The sequence below is a fragment of the Spermophilus citellus genome (assembly GCF_964194105.1).
Source record: "Spermophilus citellus genome assembly, chromosome: 5".
Classification (NCBI taxonomy): domain Eukaryota; kingdom Metazoa; phylum Chordata; class Mammalia; order Rodentia; family Sciuridae; genus Spermophilus; species Spermophilus citellus.
The window spans coordinates 156,721,592-156,735,767 of NC_138186.1; the positions used below are offsets into that span (position 1 = coordinate 156,721,592).

At 42.1% G+C, this 14,176-nt stretch overlaps 1 protein-coding gene across 4 annotated transcripts in view; it reads left to right on the forward strand.

Annotated features, from left to right (window-relative positions):
* SASH1 (SAM and SH3 domain containing 1) overlaps window positions 1-13,826 on the forward strand; it is a 178,778-nt gene extending 164,952 nt beyond the window's left edge. For 3 of the 4 annotated variants that reach the window (XM_081296606.1, XM_081296605.1, XM_081296608.1), the window contains 4 exons: window positions 2,517-2,630; window positions 6,634-7,748; window positions 8,924-9,055; window positions 10,564-13,826. In XM_081296606.1, the coding sequence (XP_081152732.1) occupies window positions 2,517-2,630; window positions 6,634-7,748; window positions 8,924-9,055; window positions 10,564-10,827 (1,625 nt within the window). In that variant the 3' untranslated portion in view covers window positions 10,828-13,826. The remainder of the gene's footprint in view (window positions 1-2,516; window positions 2,631-6,633; window positions 7,749-8,923; window positions 9,056-10,563) is intronic. The other variant, XM_081296607.1, reaches the window with a different exon arrangement.
* The last annotated feature ends 350 nt before the right edge of the window (window positions 13,827-14,176 follow it).

The following is a 14,176-nucleotide window of genomic DNA, read 5'->3' on the forward strand; positions in this document are numbered from 1 at the left end:
CCTTAAATTTTTAAAAAGTTTTAAATTATGGTAAAGTACACATACTGCATAAAGGTTATCATCAACCATTTTTAAGTGTACAGCTCAATAAAACAATAATTTTCATAAGAATTTTAATTAGGAATTATTCCAAGTATGCAGTATAGAGAAAAGTTAAACAGATATTTACACATGCGCTTCCTGAATTCACCTAAAAGTAACATTTTGCTATATTGCCTCAATCCTTATTTTCTTAAGAAATAATGCTACAAGTCCACTGAAACTGCTGCTACCCAAGAATCCCACTTCTCTTCTTCTCCCTTCTCTAGTTATCAGCTCTCAAACAACTATGCATGCCCTGTGGCCCACCACCCTTGACATTTGAAGATTTCCTAAGTGCCTTAGCATCTTCTTGCAGAGGTGTGTGTACATGTGCATCCTTGTATGTGCATATTTGGTTTCAGGTGGGGAGAACTTTAGCCCAAGGAGAGTCCCGTCAGGTCCAATTTCAGGTCATACCCAAACAGGGTTTCAGCCCCTTGCTCTTATTTGACGGTGAGAATTTGCAGGGTTCCAGCTCATCTTTCTCATTTTTTGGACTTCAGCATGAATGCTGGTTAGTGAGGGAGAAGATTATGGGTGTGATTCTGCAGGGCATGGAAGAGCCATCAGTTCTTTTTCTCCCTGAGGAAGACAGTGACTCTAGCCCCTTGCCGTATGCCTCAGGGTTTTATAACCTGGACTATGGTTTCAGGTGTGGGGAGGGATCCTTGTCCTCTGTGCAATAACTCCAAGTAGCCTCATATGTCTGCTGAGGCAGGGATCCCCAGAATGCAGAGCCAGGATGCATCCCCATGCAATGGCAGGGAACATGTTTTCTGTTTTATTTCCATTGGTCAGCACTCTGGAGTCTGCTTTGGCGACTGTGGTATACTGAACTGTTGCCACCAGAGACAGATGACACCCATTCCTCTCCCTGCCTTGCAGCAGAGAGCTCAAAACCATCATTTTACAAGTATCATTTTTCTAAATGACATGCTAGGCTGGAACAAAGGCCACTCCAAATCCACAGGCTATTCCACGGGATGAGGACATCACTCCAGAATGTCCTGACTTTGGGTGTGGGAGGGGGTCAGTATTGGTTCATGAGCGTCTAACTTGTTAATTTTTTCATTAATCATTTAACTATTAGCACTCTTAACTTGGGGTTCTAATCTGAGAAGCTTTCCCTGTGAGAAATGCAAGCAGGAAGTGGCGAGGGGACAGTAGGAACCGCTGGCACATGTGTGGAATGGCAGCCCTCTGCCTCCCCGCATTTTTATTTTGATGACCTGAGAAAAGGCATCATATTTCTGGCTTATTGATTTCTCTTCTCTTTGTCTATGTGGTTGGGGTAGGAGGGCGGGAGGTGAAGAGAAAGGAAAATAAATTAAAGCCATTTGTCATTGCAACTAGCTATTTTATGTAGAAAATGTTTTCTTGGTTTCTGTTTTATGGGACTGAGCACACACTGTGCATCATGACACAATGATGCTCTGCTGTAACCTCAGTGTCCCACATAAGGCTCCGTGGGCCCTCTCCAGGAGGTGCACAGTAATGCCACTGGGGAGCTGGGCGCCCATGTGATTTCCCATGGGAATAACTCTCGACAGGTCCCTAAGCAGAGACGGCTGATACTTCCTTTGCCTCCCACCCCTCTTGCCTCTCGCCCCAGGCTTACTGAGGTCTAATTGACAAATAATGATGCTTCTCTTTAAAAGGGTTCCTCAGAACAAGGATGCTTAACTTGCACTTGTCTACCTTAAGAGCATCTTCCGCTCACTTTCCACATCAGAGGGTTTCCTGAGTGTTCCCCATCTCTGTTTTGTGACCAGAAAGTGAAAATGCTGGTCCCAGACAAAGGAGAAGGCCAAACAGAAAAGAAACACTCTAGTTCATCCCAAGCAGCAAAAACAAAACAGCTTTCTCAGTTGAGGGGGTCTCTGCCCGCTCTGGCCAACCTTCATCTTGCTGAGGTAATACAAGAGCCAGCACATGTCACCAAGGGCTAAGAGTGCTCCTGGATGCTAATAATAGAATGTGATATTTCATTTGACAATTTTATATAAGCCCCAAATTCAGAGAGGTGGTAATGTAAGTAACCTGAAGTACCTGCCTTACAGGTCTCTAAAAAGGTCATGTCCAAATCCCACCTTCACTTGGCTCTTCCCCAATGGTGCCATCACTTGGAGGGGACCAGGAGTGCTCCCCCCACGCCAGTACCACACCCTGCAGCTCCCCTCCCCCGAGGGCCTTGGGTCTACCTCTGTTTGGTAACTGGAAAGGCACTGCGAAAGTCCTGCTCTGATTTGTCTTCGTGCGATTGATATTTTATTTGAGAAAAAATGTATTCATTTGTATCTTAAAATAATTTGCCCCCTTCTAAAGTCTAAGGCTTAAAATCACGTGGCAGTGACAGGATAAAGCTGGGACCTGACATGGGGACCTCTGCTGTTTGCACCCCTTGTGATTCTTTGTCATGTGTTTGCCTTCTCCAGGTAACAGTGACCAGTCGGGGTCCCAGGAGAAGCTGCTTATGGACAGCCAGGGCCTGAGTGGATGCTCCCCGCGAGACTCGGGCTGCTACGAGAGCAGCGAGAATCTGGAACATGGTAACGTCCACCTAGACCTCTAGGAACCTGTTTTGAAAGTTTCCAATTTCAAAAGTAGTATGGTCTCCAAAAGATCAATTCTTTTTTCTGTTTTAATATTTTTAGTTGTAGATGGACACAATAACTTTATCTTGTTTGTTTATTTTTATGTGGTGCTGAGGATCCAATCCAGTGCCTCGCACATGCTAGGCAAGCGCTCTACCACTGAGCTATGACCCCAGTCCCAAAAGATGGACTCTTTTACCCTGATGAACCTAGAAATCGACTTTCCATTTCCAGCCACTTCCCCGTGCTAGTCTGCAGTTGGCCTCTGTGTGTCTTCCTCTGGCTGCTGTAAGAGGTTCATGAATTTCACCTAAAATACCTGCAGCTGTAAAACCTAAAACATGTGTCTCCTAAGCCCTTACGTAACAACAACTGACATGTGAGTATTAAGAACACTTTTCCACAAGGAAAACTGTGTACCAGGTAGACATCAGGGTCACACCAGCAGCCACCTCTTAAACACCCCAGTTGCTCGGCCTGAGTCCAGTCCAGAAGCAGTTACCATGGAAGAGGATGACAGGAAGGCTACATGTATTTTTTGTGGTGTCCCTAACACTCAGGGAGCAGTCAGTATGAAGTTTCAAACAGAAGCAGAGTCTTTAGTTAGAATGGGGTCAGGTAAGCGAATGTCACCATGAGTGGTTCTGTGGTTTCTTGTTGTGACCCTCAAATTCCTGTTGGTGCAAGATTAGAAATAGTAGTGAAGGATTCACACTGCTATCGTGACCTATTGAAGACCATTGTGAAAAATGTCCAGGTTTGATGGTTTTTAGCTGCTACTGGAATGCCTCCCAGTAGTCCATGTGTTAGCATATTCATGAGGGACCTGCAAAAGCAAAGTTTTGGAAACTACAGGTTGCAGTTCATTACTGGGTTCTGAGGTCAATTAGTGAGTCATGTGTAGCAGTTTTATAAGACAAAATAGAGTAGAAAATACCAGAATGCACTCCATAAGGTACTTTATGCATTCCAGAAGTACACTAGTAAGTACTGTGAGTGTTGTGACTAGTACTCTTTGTGTTTTAGTATTATGTGTGCATGTGTGTTGGATGGTGAATGTAAAGTGTGGTTCTTACTATGGATCATGGTAAAAAATAGTGACAGCCATTGTAGGCACCAAAATCAGGACTAAAGTGACGCAAGTAGGTGCTCAGGGGTCAAACTGATGAGCTGCTCACTCCCCAGTACCAGCCTACAGTTGCCTGTCTCAGAATGTTCACTCCTTAGCATGGCATCCTGGGCGCCTTGTTTGCGTCACCCTGATGCCAAGTCTTAGACTACCTTGAGGACTTCAAAATTTGTCCTTTAAAGCTCCTACTCAGGGAATTCTGTCAATCTGGGAAGATAGTGAATCTCTATGTACCCTAATACTCAGCCTTCATCAAGGAACCCAACCCCACTCCACGGAGCACCAGCCATCCTCTGTTGCAGAAAACATCATATTCTTGTGTAGACCCAGAAGGTTTTGTTGTTATTGTTGCTAACAATCTTTCCATAGCCAAAAATTTTCAGTAAATTAATTGCAACTTTTCTGACTGGGTAAAGATTTCATAGGTATCACTAGCAGAAATGTTCATGCCCCCAAAGAATTCAGGTTCATCCACTGAAGAACTAGATGAAAGAAACTGATGAACCAACTTTGAACTCAAGGTGAATTCAAGGATCTTTCCAATCTAATGGGATTTGTATAGAAGTTAGGGTAAAGGAAAAAACGTATTTCCAAAATTAACGCAAGTGGAGTTTTAAGTTTCTGTTTTAACTGATTTTTAAACTTTAATGTGATGTGTTTTCTGAAGAGGGAATTTTCCATTTATCTGTGATGATTATTCTGTTAATGAAAAATGGGACCATGGTTAATATATTCAGGACTAAACCTCAGCTAATGATCTCTATGTGACAACAAAATAATAACCTACAAATAAATGGCTAGTGTGTTGTTATTTATCAGCGTAGAACATACAGGTGGACGGGGTTTGAAGCCTCATGTAATTATACGCGAGGGAGGACAAATGCCAATTTGATCATGTCTCTGCTTTGCCTAGTGCAAAATATTCCATGTATCGATCTGTGTCTTATCAACAAGGATGGGATCATTAATAAAATGTCTGATTGAGGCCACTGTTCTTCTCCATCCATCTTAATGTGTGCAATTATACTTGATGTGACACATTTCATATCAGCAGTTTGAAATTAGAATGAGCATGGTAGAAACTTTGAAATTATGGAAGGAATCTGTTTTCTTCCTGCTACTAAAGGCCAAGCCACTTGTAACATCAGAGCCCTGGCCTTTTACTTCTCTTCCTTTCCTCATCTATGCAGCATACAGATAGAGATTTTTTTTTCCAAAAAAGAATGTCTTTCATGTACCCCAAAGTAGCCATTTCCTTTTTTGAGTGGGCACCAACCAACCCTTCCTCTCCCCTCCCAGTCAAATCAGCCCACGGCCTGATTACTCATTGCCACTAAATGTGTTGGGAGGGTGAGATTGCTCCATGAGGAGATGTCAAAATCATAGATTAAAAATTGTTTTTTTTTTTTTGCCCAGTCCTATTTTATATTTTATTTACATACAGGGTCTTATTGAGTTGCTTAGCACCTCACTTTTGCTGATGCTGGCTTTGAACTTGCAATCCTCTTGCCTCAGCCTACTGAGCGCTGGGATTATAGGCATATGTCACCATGCCTGGCTTAAAATTAAAACATTTAAAATATTACTTAAAACAATGTAGTAGGAAGAAACCCTGACTTACAACATAGGGGCTTTCCAAAGATCAGAGCCAGCCATTTCTTCAGATATTCCAAACCTGATATGGTTTTAGGATTTTTTTTTGGGGGGGGGGGGCGGTGGAGGTGGAGTTAGCAGGAATTGAACTCAGCAGCACCCAACCTCTGAGCCATATCCCCAGCCCTATTTTGTATTTTATTTAGAGACAGGGTCTGAGTTGTTTAGCACCTCGCTGAATTTGTGATCCTCCTGTCCCAGCCTCCCAGGCCACTGGAATTATAGGTGTGCGTCACCACACCTGGCTAGGACTTTTCATTTTTATCTATAGGCCCACAGTAATAGGATCACTGGGGTCACATAGTCCATTATCAGGGTGGTCTCCTCGGGCATCAGTCCATTGTCATAGCAGACAACAAACATGTTACTAACCAAAGACATAACAAAGGATGGTTCATTCGTGCCTGTGTGCATTGGCTGTCTGTAGGTTTAGCACAGTGCTTGGCCCATGGCATGCTTTTGATAAAGCTTTTCAAGTGGCAGCAGTTAATATCAATCATCAGTCAGCCAGTAAAGTAGATTGTTTATGGTTGATAATTCAGTGATCAGTCTGACAAGCCCTGATCTACCAGAGCCATTTCTTTACTGGGACCTACAACCATACAAGTATTTATAGATGGTCTCTGGTAAAGTACTCACTTCAGTTTATTTCCTGGACTGAATCAAAGTGGACTGGTTGTTTCTGGATAAATTTGTTAGCAGGGCACAGCTTCAAGAAGGGTGTGATGTGAGAATTTGTTGATCACCCTTTCAGAGGGACCGTTTATAGAAACTTCCCAGGAACCAGTCCACCTCCCCATTTCATCCATGACTTTTTGGACATGTCCTCACCCAGCAGACATCTCAGGGGTGTGGTTTCTAGAGTGGGTAGGGATGTCAGGCTTCTTTGGAGTCAGCTAAGAGCAGACATGAAGCCCCACTTTCTTTTATTGCCTGACACAGTGTTTCTTTTCCATATAACCGATGCGTTTTAGTCCCCATGTGTGAGTCCTTTTGTTAGTTCTTTCTAAAAATAAAAACTGGGACCCTACTTCACTCAGAGTCCTGAATGATGGCTTTGTGCCTTTAGTGTAACCCAGCAAGGGGATGTGGGAACTGGAGACATCAGTTGTGCCTGCACATCTGAATGCATGGGTCTGACTGACTGACTGGCTTTCACATGTGATTGTCTCACAGGCAAGACTCAGAAAACTGGCCTCTTATCTGCCAAGTCGTCCACTGAGGCCAGCCTGAAGTCTTTCAACAGAAATCAGCTGGGCAACTACCCGACGTTGCCTTTAATGAAGTCGGTGGACGCCGCGAAGCAGGGAGAGGAGGGCAGGCTGGGCCGCGGTCTCACCCCCGATGCTTCCAAGCACTGTGACCCGCCCTTAGTAACTAGTTTGACTAAGAACCGGAGAAGCCTCCCAGTGTCCATCTGTCGGAGCTGTGAGACCCTGGAGGACCCCCAGACAGTGGGAACCTGGCCTCGATCCCATTCCCTGGATGACCTTCAAGGAGAGCCTGATGCTGAAAAAGATGTGCCTACTGAGGTGACAGAATCCTCCCCTCAGATTGTACCCGAAGTGCCACAAAAGACAACCGCCTCGACCGCCAAGGTCCAGGCCCCTGGGCGAGATTCCACTGCCGACAATGCATTGCTACTGACCCAAAGCAAGAGATTTTCTGAACCCCAGAAAATGACCACTAGGAAACCCGATGACCCCATGGCAACCACCGACCGAGGCGTATCACCTCCTCAGTGTCTGCCCAGAAACTCTGAGACTCGGCTTCCTGGAGCCAAACACAGTTTAACAAGGACGTCTCTCGAGGGTCACAGAAAAGGACATGATTTTGAAGGAACATACCATCCCCCGGGCACCAAAGAAGGGGCAGATGCTGAGCAGAGGGTCCCTGAAACAAGGACACAGCCCAAAACTCCACAGCCTCCACCTGTTCCTGCCAAAAAGAGCAGAGAACGTCTTGCCAATGGCCTCCACCTGGTGCCCGGGGCCCCTGGCGGAACCCCACCCAGCCCTGATGCCCCGAGCCTGCCCATAAAGAAGACTGGCCCCTCTGATTGCCCAATGCTGGCCGCCCGATCACCCTCGGGCCTGGAGCCTGGCAGCCCCTCCTGCACCAGGCCACCGCCCTGGCTCTCAGAGCTGCCCGAGAGTGCCAGCCTGCAGGAGCATGGCGTGAGGCTGAGCAGAAAGGTGTCCTGCGCCCGGGGTGTGGATCTGGAGATGCTCACCGAAAGCAAGCTGCACGCCGAGGGCATCGACCTCACCGAGGAGCCCTACTCCGACAAGGTACTTCAGGCGCAGCCCAATGGGCACTGGCTGCAATTTTTGTCCTTTCAGGCAGCCAGGTGAGATGGAGGCCAGCACCAGGAGCCTGGTGTTCTGAGGGTGCTGGATGACCTGCCCCACTAGAGACCCCTGGTGGACAGGGAGCACCATCTCCAGATAAAATGCAAATGCAACCGTGCAATCTACTTTTGCTCTTGCTTGTTAGTTTTTAGTTTGGGGCAGTTTTGCTTTGCAGGGAGAATGATCAGTGCCAGAACTGGTTTGTGATAAGGATCATTTTGTGGACAAAAGATCAAGTCCAAGTGTTGGTATCTACTTGACATGAACGACCTCCCCACTTTATTTCCATACAGGTCAGCTGGGGCTAACTACCTCTTTGATGGATCACTGGGAGCAAATAACAGTAAATGGGAACATACTTTGGAAATTTTAGAGCCCTGTTCAGATATAATATACCAATTACAATGAATAATAATCTGTAGATTGTAGAAGGAAAAAAAATTTCAAAAATTATACTCAAAATATTTAGTTCTATAATGAAAAAATCATTTCTCATTTGAAGAAGAAAAAAGATCCACCAGTACCAAATTGAAGTTGAAGACAAATCAGTAATAGGGGTGTCTCTATATTTCTCCTGGAAATGCATGTTTTGTTATGAACATTCTTATTACAAAATTCTCATGGCCATGGATGCCTTTCAATAACTTCTATAACCTTTCATGAGTAAACCCCTTTGAAGGGAGAATTCAACAGTGAATGTGGTGAATGCAGTGGTATAACTTATAACAGATGAAGGGCAAAGAGTAGAATATCTAGAAGAGAAATTCATTTTTCTGCAGTTTAGGAGACTATATTCAGCAACATTGGAGGAACCTGAACTTGCAAAATGAAAGTGATGTGAAGGCATTAGCCTGAAAATTATAGGATGCTCATGTTCTGCCTCATATTTCAAAACGTTTTTCTAGAACTCACCATTATCTGGAAGATGTAAATATATTTTCTCAAAAGCATCCATCCCAGTGATAAAGAACATATATTTACTTCATATTAAAATTTTTGGAGTTATTTCCCAGAAGCTAATTTTCTTATCCTACCTTATGTTTAATTTATCTTAGAAAAAGGATTAAAAAAAATCTGTACCACCCTTCATGCTCCATTTTTGTTCTCCCCGGCAGCATGGCCGCTGTGGGATTCCAGAAGCTCTGGTGCAAAGATATGCAGAGGACCTAGATCAGCCAGAGAGGGACATCGCCACCAACTTGGACCAGATCCGTGTGAAGTTACTTCGGAAGCAGCATCGCATGGCGGTGAGCAGCTCATGCTTCAGGGTCCCTCCCCCACTTTCTGCCATGCAGTTAGTAACAGTGCTAATGTCGGGCATTGATGAGTGCTTAGTGGACAAGGGCTTGGCATAGCCCTGGAAAGGAGACAGCTGGGAGAAAGTAACACAGAGTCAGCCTGGAATTTGGAGGTGGGGTGCTGGGGTCAAGCCCAGGGCCTCATGCTTGCTAGGAGTGCTCCGTACTGAGCTGTACCCCAGTGGCTAGAAATTTTTCAAGATACAATTCTAGAAAGAAAATGATCAATAATCCCAGCTCTATGAAAACTTTTTTTAAAAATCCCTCTAATAGACTCAATATTTTAGTTAGGAAGAATAATGTCAAAGAGCTCTTTTGTACCACATAGGACTAGAGTTAATAACCATATATTATATACTGGAAAATTACTAAGATAGCAGATTTCAAGTGATCTCACAAGAAAAGTGCTAACTATGTGAGGTAGAGCTCTTTTGTACCACATAGGACTAGAGTTAATAACCATATATTATGTACTGGAAAATTACTAAGATAGCAGATTTCAAGTGATCTCACAAGAAAAGTGCTAACTATGTGAGGTGATACCTAAGTTAAAAAGCTTAATTTAACCATTCGGCAACAGGTCTCTTCATCAAAGCTTCGTATTGTATACCTTAAGTGTCTCCAGTTTTTCACTGCTCAAATTACAATTTACATTTCTGTGTGCATGCATAATAGTAAACGTTATTGTTTTCAGTTATCAGATCATAAATCTATTTTACTGTTACAAAATTGTTTTTATAATCAGTATATCAACATGTTCCATTAGATGATTATTTCTTAACATAGCCAATTGCATATTGTTGAAAATTTAAATTTTTTTCCAGTTGTTTAGTTTAAATAACAGTATAGAACATCCTTTTTATAAGTCCTTGTAGACTTCCAGGGTAACTTCTGAGGTTATATTCTTTGCTTAATCAAGATTGTACAAAATCTCCATGATTTTAGGAAAGATATATATCTGCATATGAACCTAGTAGTCAAATTTAAATGTCCATTTCCCTGTCCTGGCCAACACTTGATATGATCATATTTCTAAATTCTTTTTAACTATATTAATCAAATACTTAATTTTCTGTTTGATAATTCAAATTCAGAATATAGTAGAAAATCTACTTTATGAAAACCTTTACATTTACACAGGTTTTTCCCTGCAAATCACCTGGGGGAAGAACATAGCACAGAGAAGCAAAATAAGATCTATAAATGCTTGGAGACTTGAACACTAACTGGGATTTAATTCCAGATACCTTCTAGAACCTTCTAGAATACTTTCTTCAACATCTGTTTCATCTTCAAGAAGAATTCTTTATGCTGGTCTTAATTTTAATATAACACTATCATTTGCTAATAATCTAGCAATGATGTACTTCAGTACCATTCCTTTTAGAAATAAAAGAAGTGGACCTCCTTTGGCACATGTAGAGTCTGTGTAACACTTTTTTTTTTTTTTAATTCAGATCCCAAGTGGTGGCCTCACGGAAATCTGTAGAAAGCCCCTGTCTCCTGGGTGCGTTGCCTCTGTGTCCGACTGGCTCATTTCCATCGGCCTGCCCATGTACACCAGCACCCTCTCTGATGCGGGGTTCAGCACACTGAGCCAAGTGCCTTCTCTGTCCCACTCTTGCCTTCAGGAGGCCGGCATCACAGAGGAGCGACACATAAGGAAGCTTGTATCTGCAGCCAGACTCTTCAAACTGCCACCAAGCCCCGAGGCCATGTAGCCAGGCCCAAGCCAGGCTCACGATGGACCTCCCTGGACAAGAGCCAGCCTTTCACTGTGCTTACGAAGCTGATGCAATTCCTCAGTCTCTGGCAGGGTAGCCAGAGCCAGAAAAAGGGCCCCGAGCGTGGCCTACAGAGTGTGAAACCCAGGCACAGGACCGAGGACCTTCTCCAGAAAAGCCCCCTGAAGGAAATTGGTGCAGTTCTCTTTGACCCCCAAAGGCAAGACCAGCACTTATTTTCAGAACACAGAAGAGCCAAGATGCTAACTAGCTACAAACACCATGCCTCCAGTCTGTCTTTGTGAATTGTCAGAGGGCTGGGTGGAAAGGGCAGGACAGCCTGACCCATTTCTGATTACACCGCTGCCCTTCTGTTGGTCCAGTGGATGCCCAAGCCAGACAGACTTAGCTAGGCCAAAGTAACAGACTCTGGAGTTATTGTACACTATTGACCATGCTCATTTGTTCAGAGGTTAGAACATCTGGCTGCACCAGGAAAAAGAAAGTCCTATCTCCTTTAGATAAACAAAAGACTTTTAAATAATTGCTTCCTAGCAATCAGCTTTTATTTGCCTTAATATGAGCTTCTAAACATTATCTAACTAGTGTCCACAACCCTGTAACCCTAGTTCCAAATCTTCAGCTTAGACTGCCATCTAACATATCTGGGATGTTTCCAGCAAAAATGGGCTTTTCTAATTGTCTCATTTTAACATGGCTTACTTTGTAGGGGTGTTTATCAGGCAGACATTTCATGTTGGATTTCGGCTTTTAAACTAATCACACAGATTTAGTAAAAAGCCATCTGAAATTCACAAGTTGTGTGTGTGTGTGTGTGTGTGTGTGTGTGTGTGTGTGTGTTAACTGCAGTAACTGCCTTTACTTTTAATCAGTTTCATATTCTGCCACATTGGTCACTCTGTTGCAGTATTGACTTGGAATCCTGACAACATCCATTCCAAAATTCAGTCATCAGTTCATGGATCACCTTTGCAGAAAGTCCATAAAGTTGAATATTTCAGAAAGTTGTTTCTAAAAAAAGGGAAGTAGTTTATGAGATGCTTTTAAAGTTTTTCTTCTCAGTTTTATAATTAAGATATCGCTGTTCTTCTTATTTAGATAATTCTTCTAATTCAAACAAAGGTTCATTGGAGAGCCAGACAAACCACATTAGCTAGATGTTAAGCATTGCATGTTTTCAGTTGTTTTTCAACTGATTTCAGCATATCGTATCCTCTTTTAGTCTGCTGTCTGATTTTCTAGCAAACAGCAAATTTAGATGACTATTAAGGCTTCTGTTGCTTACAAAATGATTTTTTTTTTCCTTCACGTTCTTATCATGAGCACTCTTTGAAGACTCAAATGTGATCATGTGTACAAGAAACATTGTGAACACAAGACTTGGATCAAAAGTGCTGTAATATTTCATCTACTTAACGAAAACAAATTATTTCCCTCAGGGGAATAGGAAAAGTGATGTCATTAACTACAAAGCCACCTTTAACATAGGCTTTATCTATCTGGATCCATGTCTCTGAGGAAAAGGACATTCTCAGGTGATGTATTTTTTTCATGCTTTCAGTATGCATTTTTAAAAAATAATATATGTTTCTTTAATAACATTCATCTCCTATAAGAGGCCATGTGAAGAAGTTGTGGAAATGTAAAATAAAAAAAGGTAAAGCTGCCAAATTTCTATTAACTCATAAGAACAGCTCATTTTTGTCCTCTCAGACTGTGGATTAGCCCATTTGGAATGTGGGGGATGCTGCAGGGTCCTCAGATAGCTACAGCATTCAAACAATTTTCCATGCTGTGGTAGAAGTGGGGCTTTTCTTCTTACTTTTGAAATACCTCAGCTTCACATTTTGACAGATTTTGCTCTCATCATTTCATGTGGGCAAAAAGACCACACAAAAGTCATGTTAGAGATTTTAAAAAGGATGTATTGGGGGGGGGGGGCGACTGTCATGTGAATTTCCAAATTTTAGTTCACTCCCAGTGCAGGACTTTCACTGAAACTAGCACCAGAGGTGTTGAGAATGCCAAACCATATTTTTATCACTCTTTGAACGTCATTGCCTTTGCATGAAAAATTAAATTCAGGGACCACAAATAATTTTTAGTGTGAACGTCTGATCTAAGGGGGGCTGAGGTTGTTTTTACTTTATAGTTCTTTTTTAATTTTGTTTTTATATCTTTAGTGTTTGTTTGGTCTGCTTTTTCTTTAACCTTTTAATCTGGTCTGAGAAAAGCCTGAATGTTTGTATGTGACATTTGACTGAGGTGGTGTGGGGCTGCCTGTGGATGTTAGTGGACAGGTGGGAGGCTTTAGCAATATCCAGTTTTAATCAGTTGCATTTGGTACAGAATTTTGAGTCACGGTGAAAATCGTTGTCTTCCTTGGAAAGCACAAAAGAAACCTGGAAAGGCAGTTCAGCTCAGGTAGCTACACGTGATATTGTGTATAATTTTTACGTCACAGCTTCTGGAGGGAAATACAGTTTCCCAAATACTATTTACATTCCTAGATAACTGAGAACAAATCGTTTTTTGTGGGCTTCCTTTACTCAGAGGCCCTTTTCTCTGTCCTGAACCCAGGTGTGGTTGAAATTAGAAATGATTCGTGTTAAAAATCAGTTCCTGACATAGCCAAGTTTGCTTTTATAACTGCAGCAAAAGAGATCAACCCCCAAGTCACTGCTACGTGTGCATACTACATTATATTAAAAAAAAAGTAATCGTCTTGAGTCCAAGTTATCTTGATTTTAAATTAATAGAGAAAACTGTCAAGCAAGTTATATAGCAACTAACAACATTGCACTTTCTGTATATGAAATCAATATTTAAATAACTTATTTTTCTCCATTGCTGTTCTTAAACATTGTAAGTAGCTGTAATATACCAGTACCAATATGTTCTTGCAATTGCTTCAGCCCAAGAAAGCTGTGTATTGTTTTAAAAATTGTAAAAATTATTGTGACGATTCATTTAGCAAAAAGGTGGACAGAAGGGTTTTCCTATGTATCAGAACTTGTCTATAATTATGTCATCTATGTACCTAGAAAAAAAAGTAAATAAATTTCTTCAGTTGAATCTTCTTCTTTTGTTGTTCTTGGGATATTTCAAAGATGAAGGGGTATATATGAAGGGGAAATTAAGAAATGTGGTTAAAAATGAAATATATTGTGAAAATTATAAACTATTACTTCAGCCACATCTACACACTATCTGACATATACCTAGATTCTCTTTGTTGATTTATTGTATTTTTTTTCAAATATTCATTGAGTCATATAATCACAGCATCTTAGAAAGAGATTGCTGGAAATCACCTCTAAGCCTA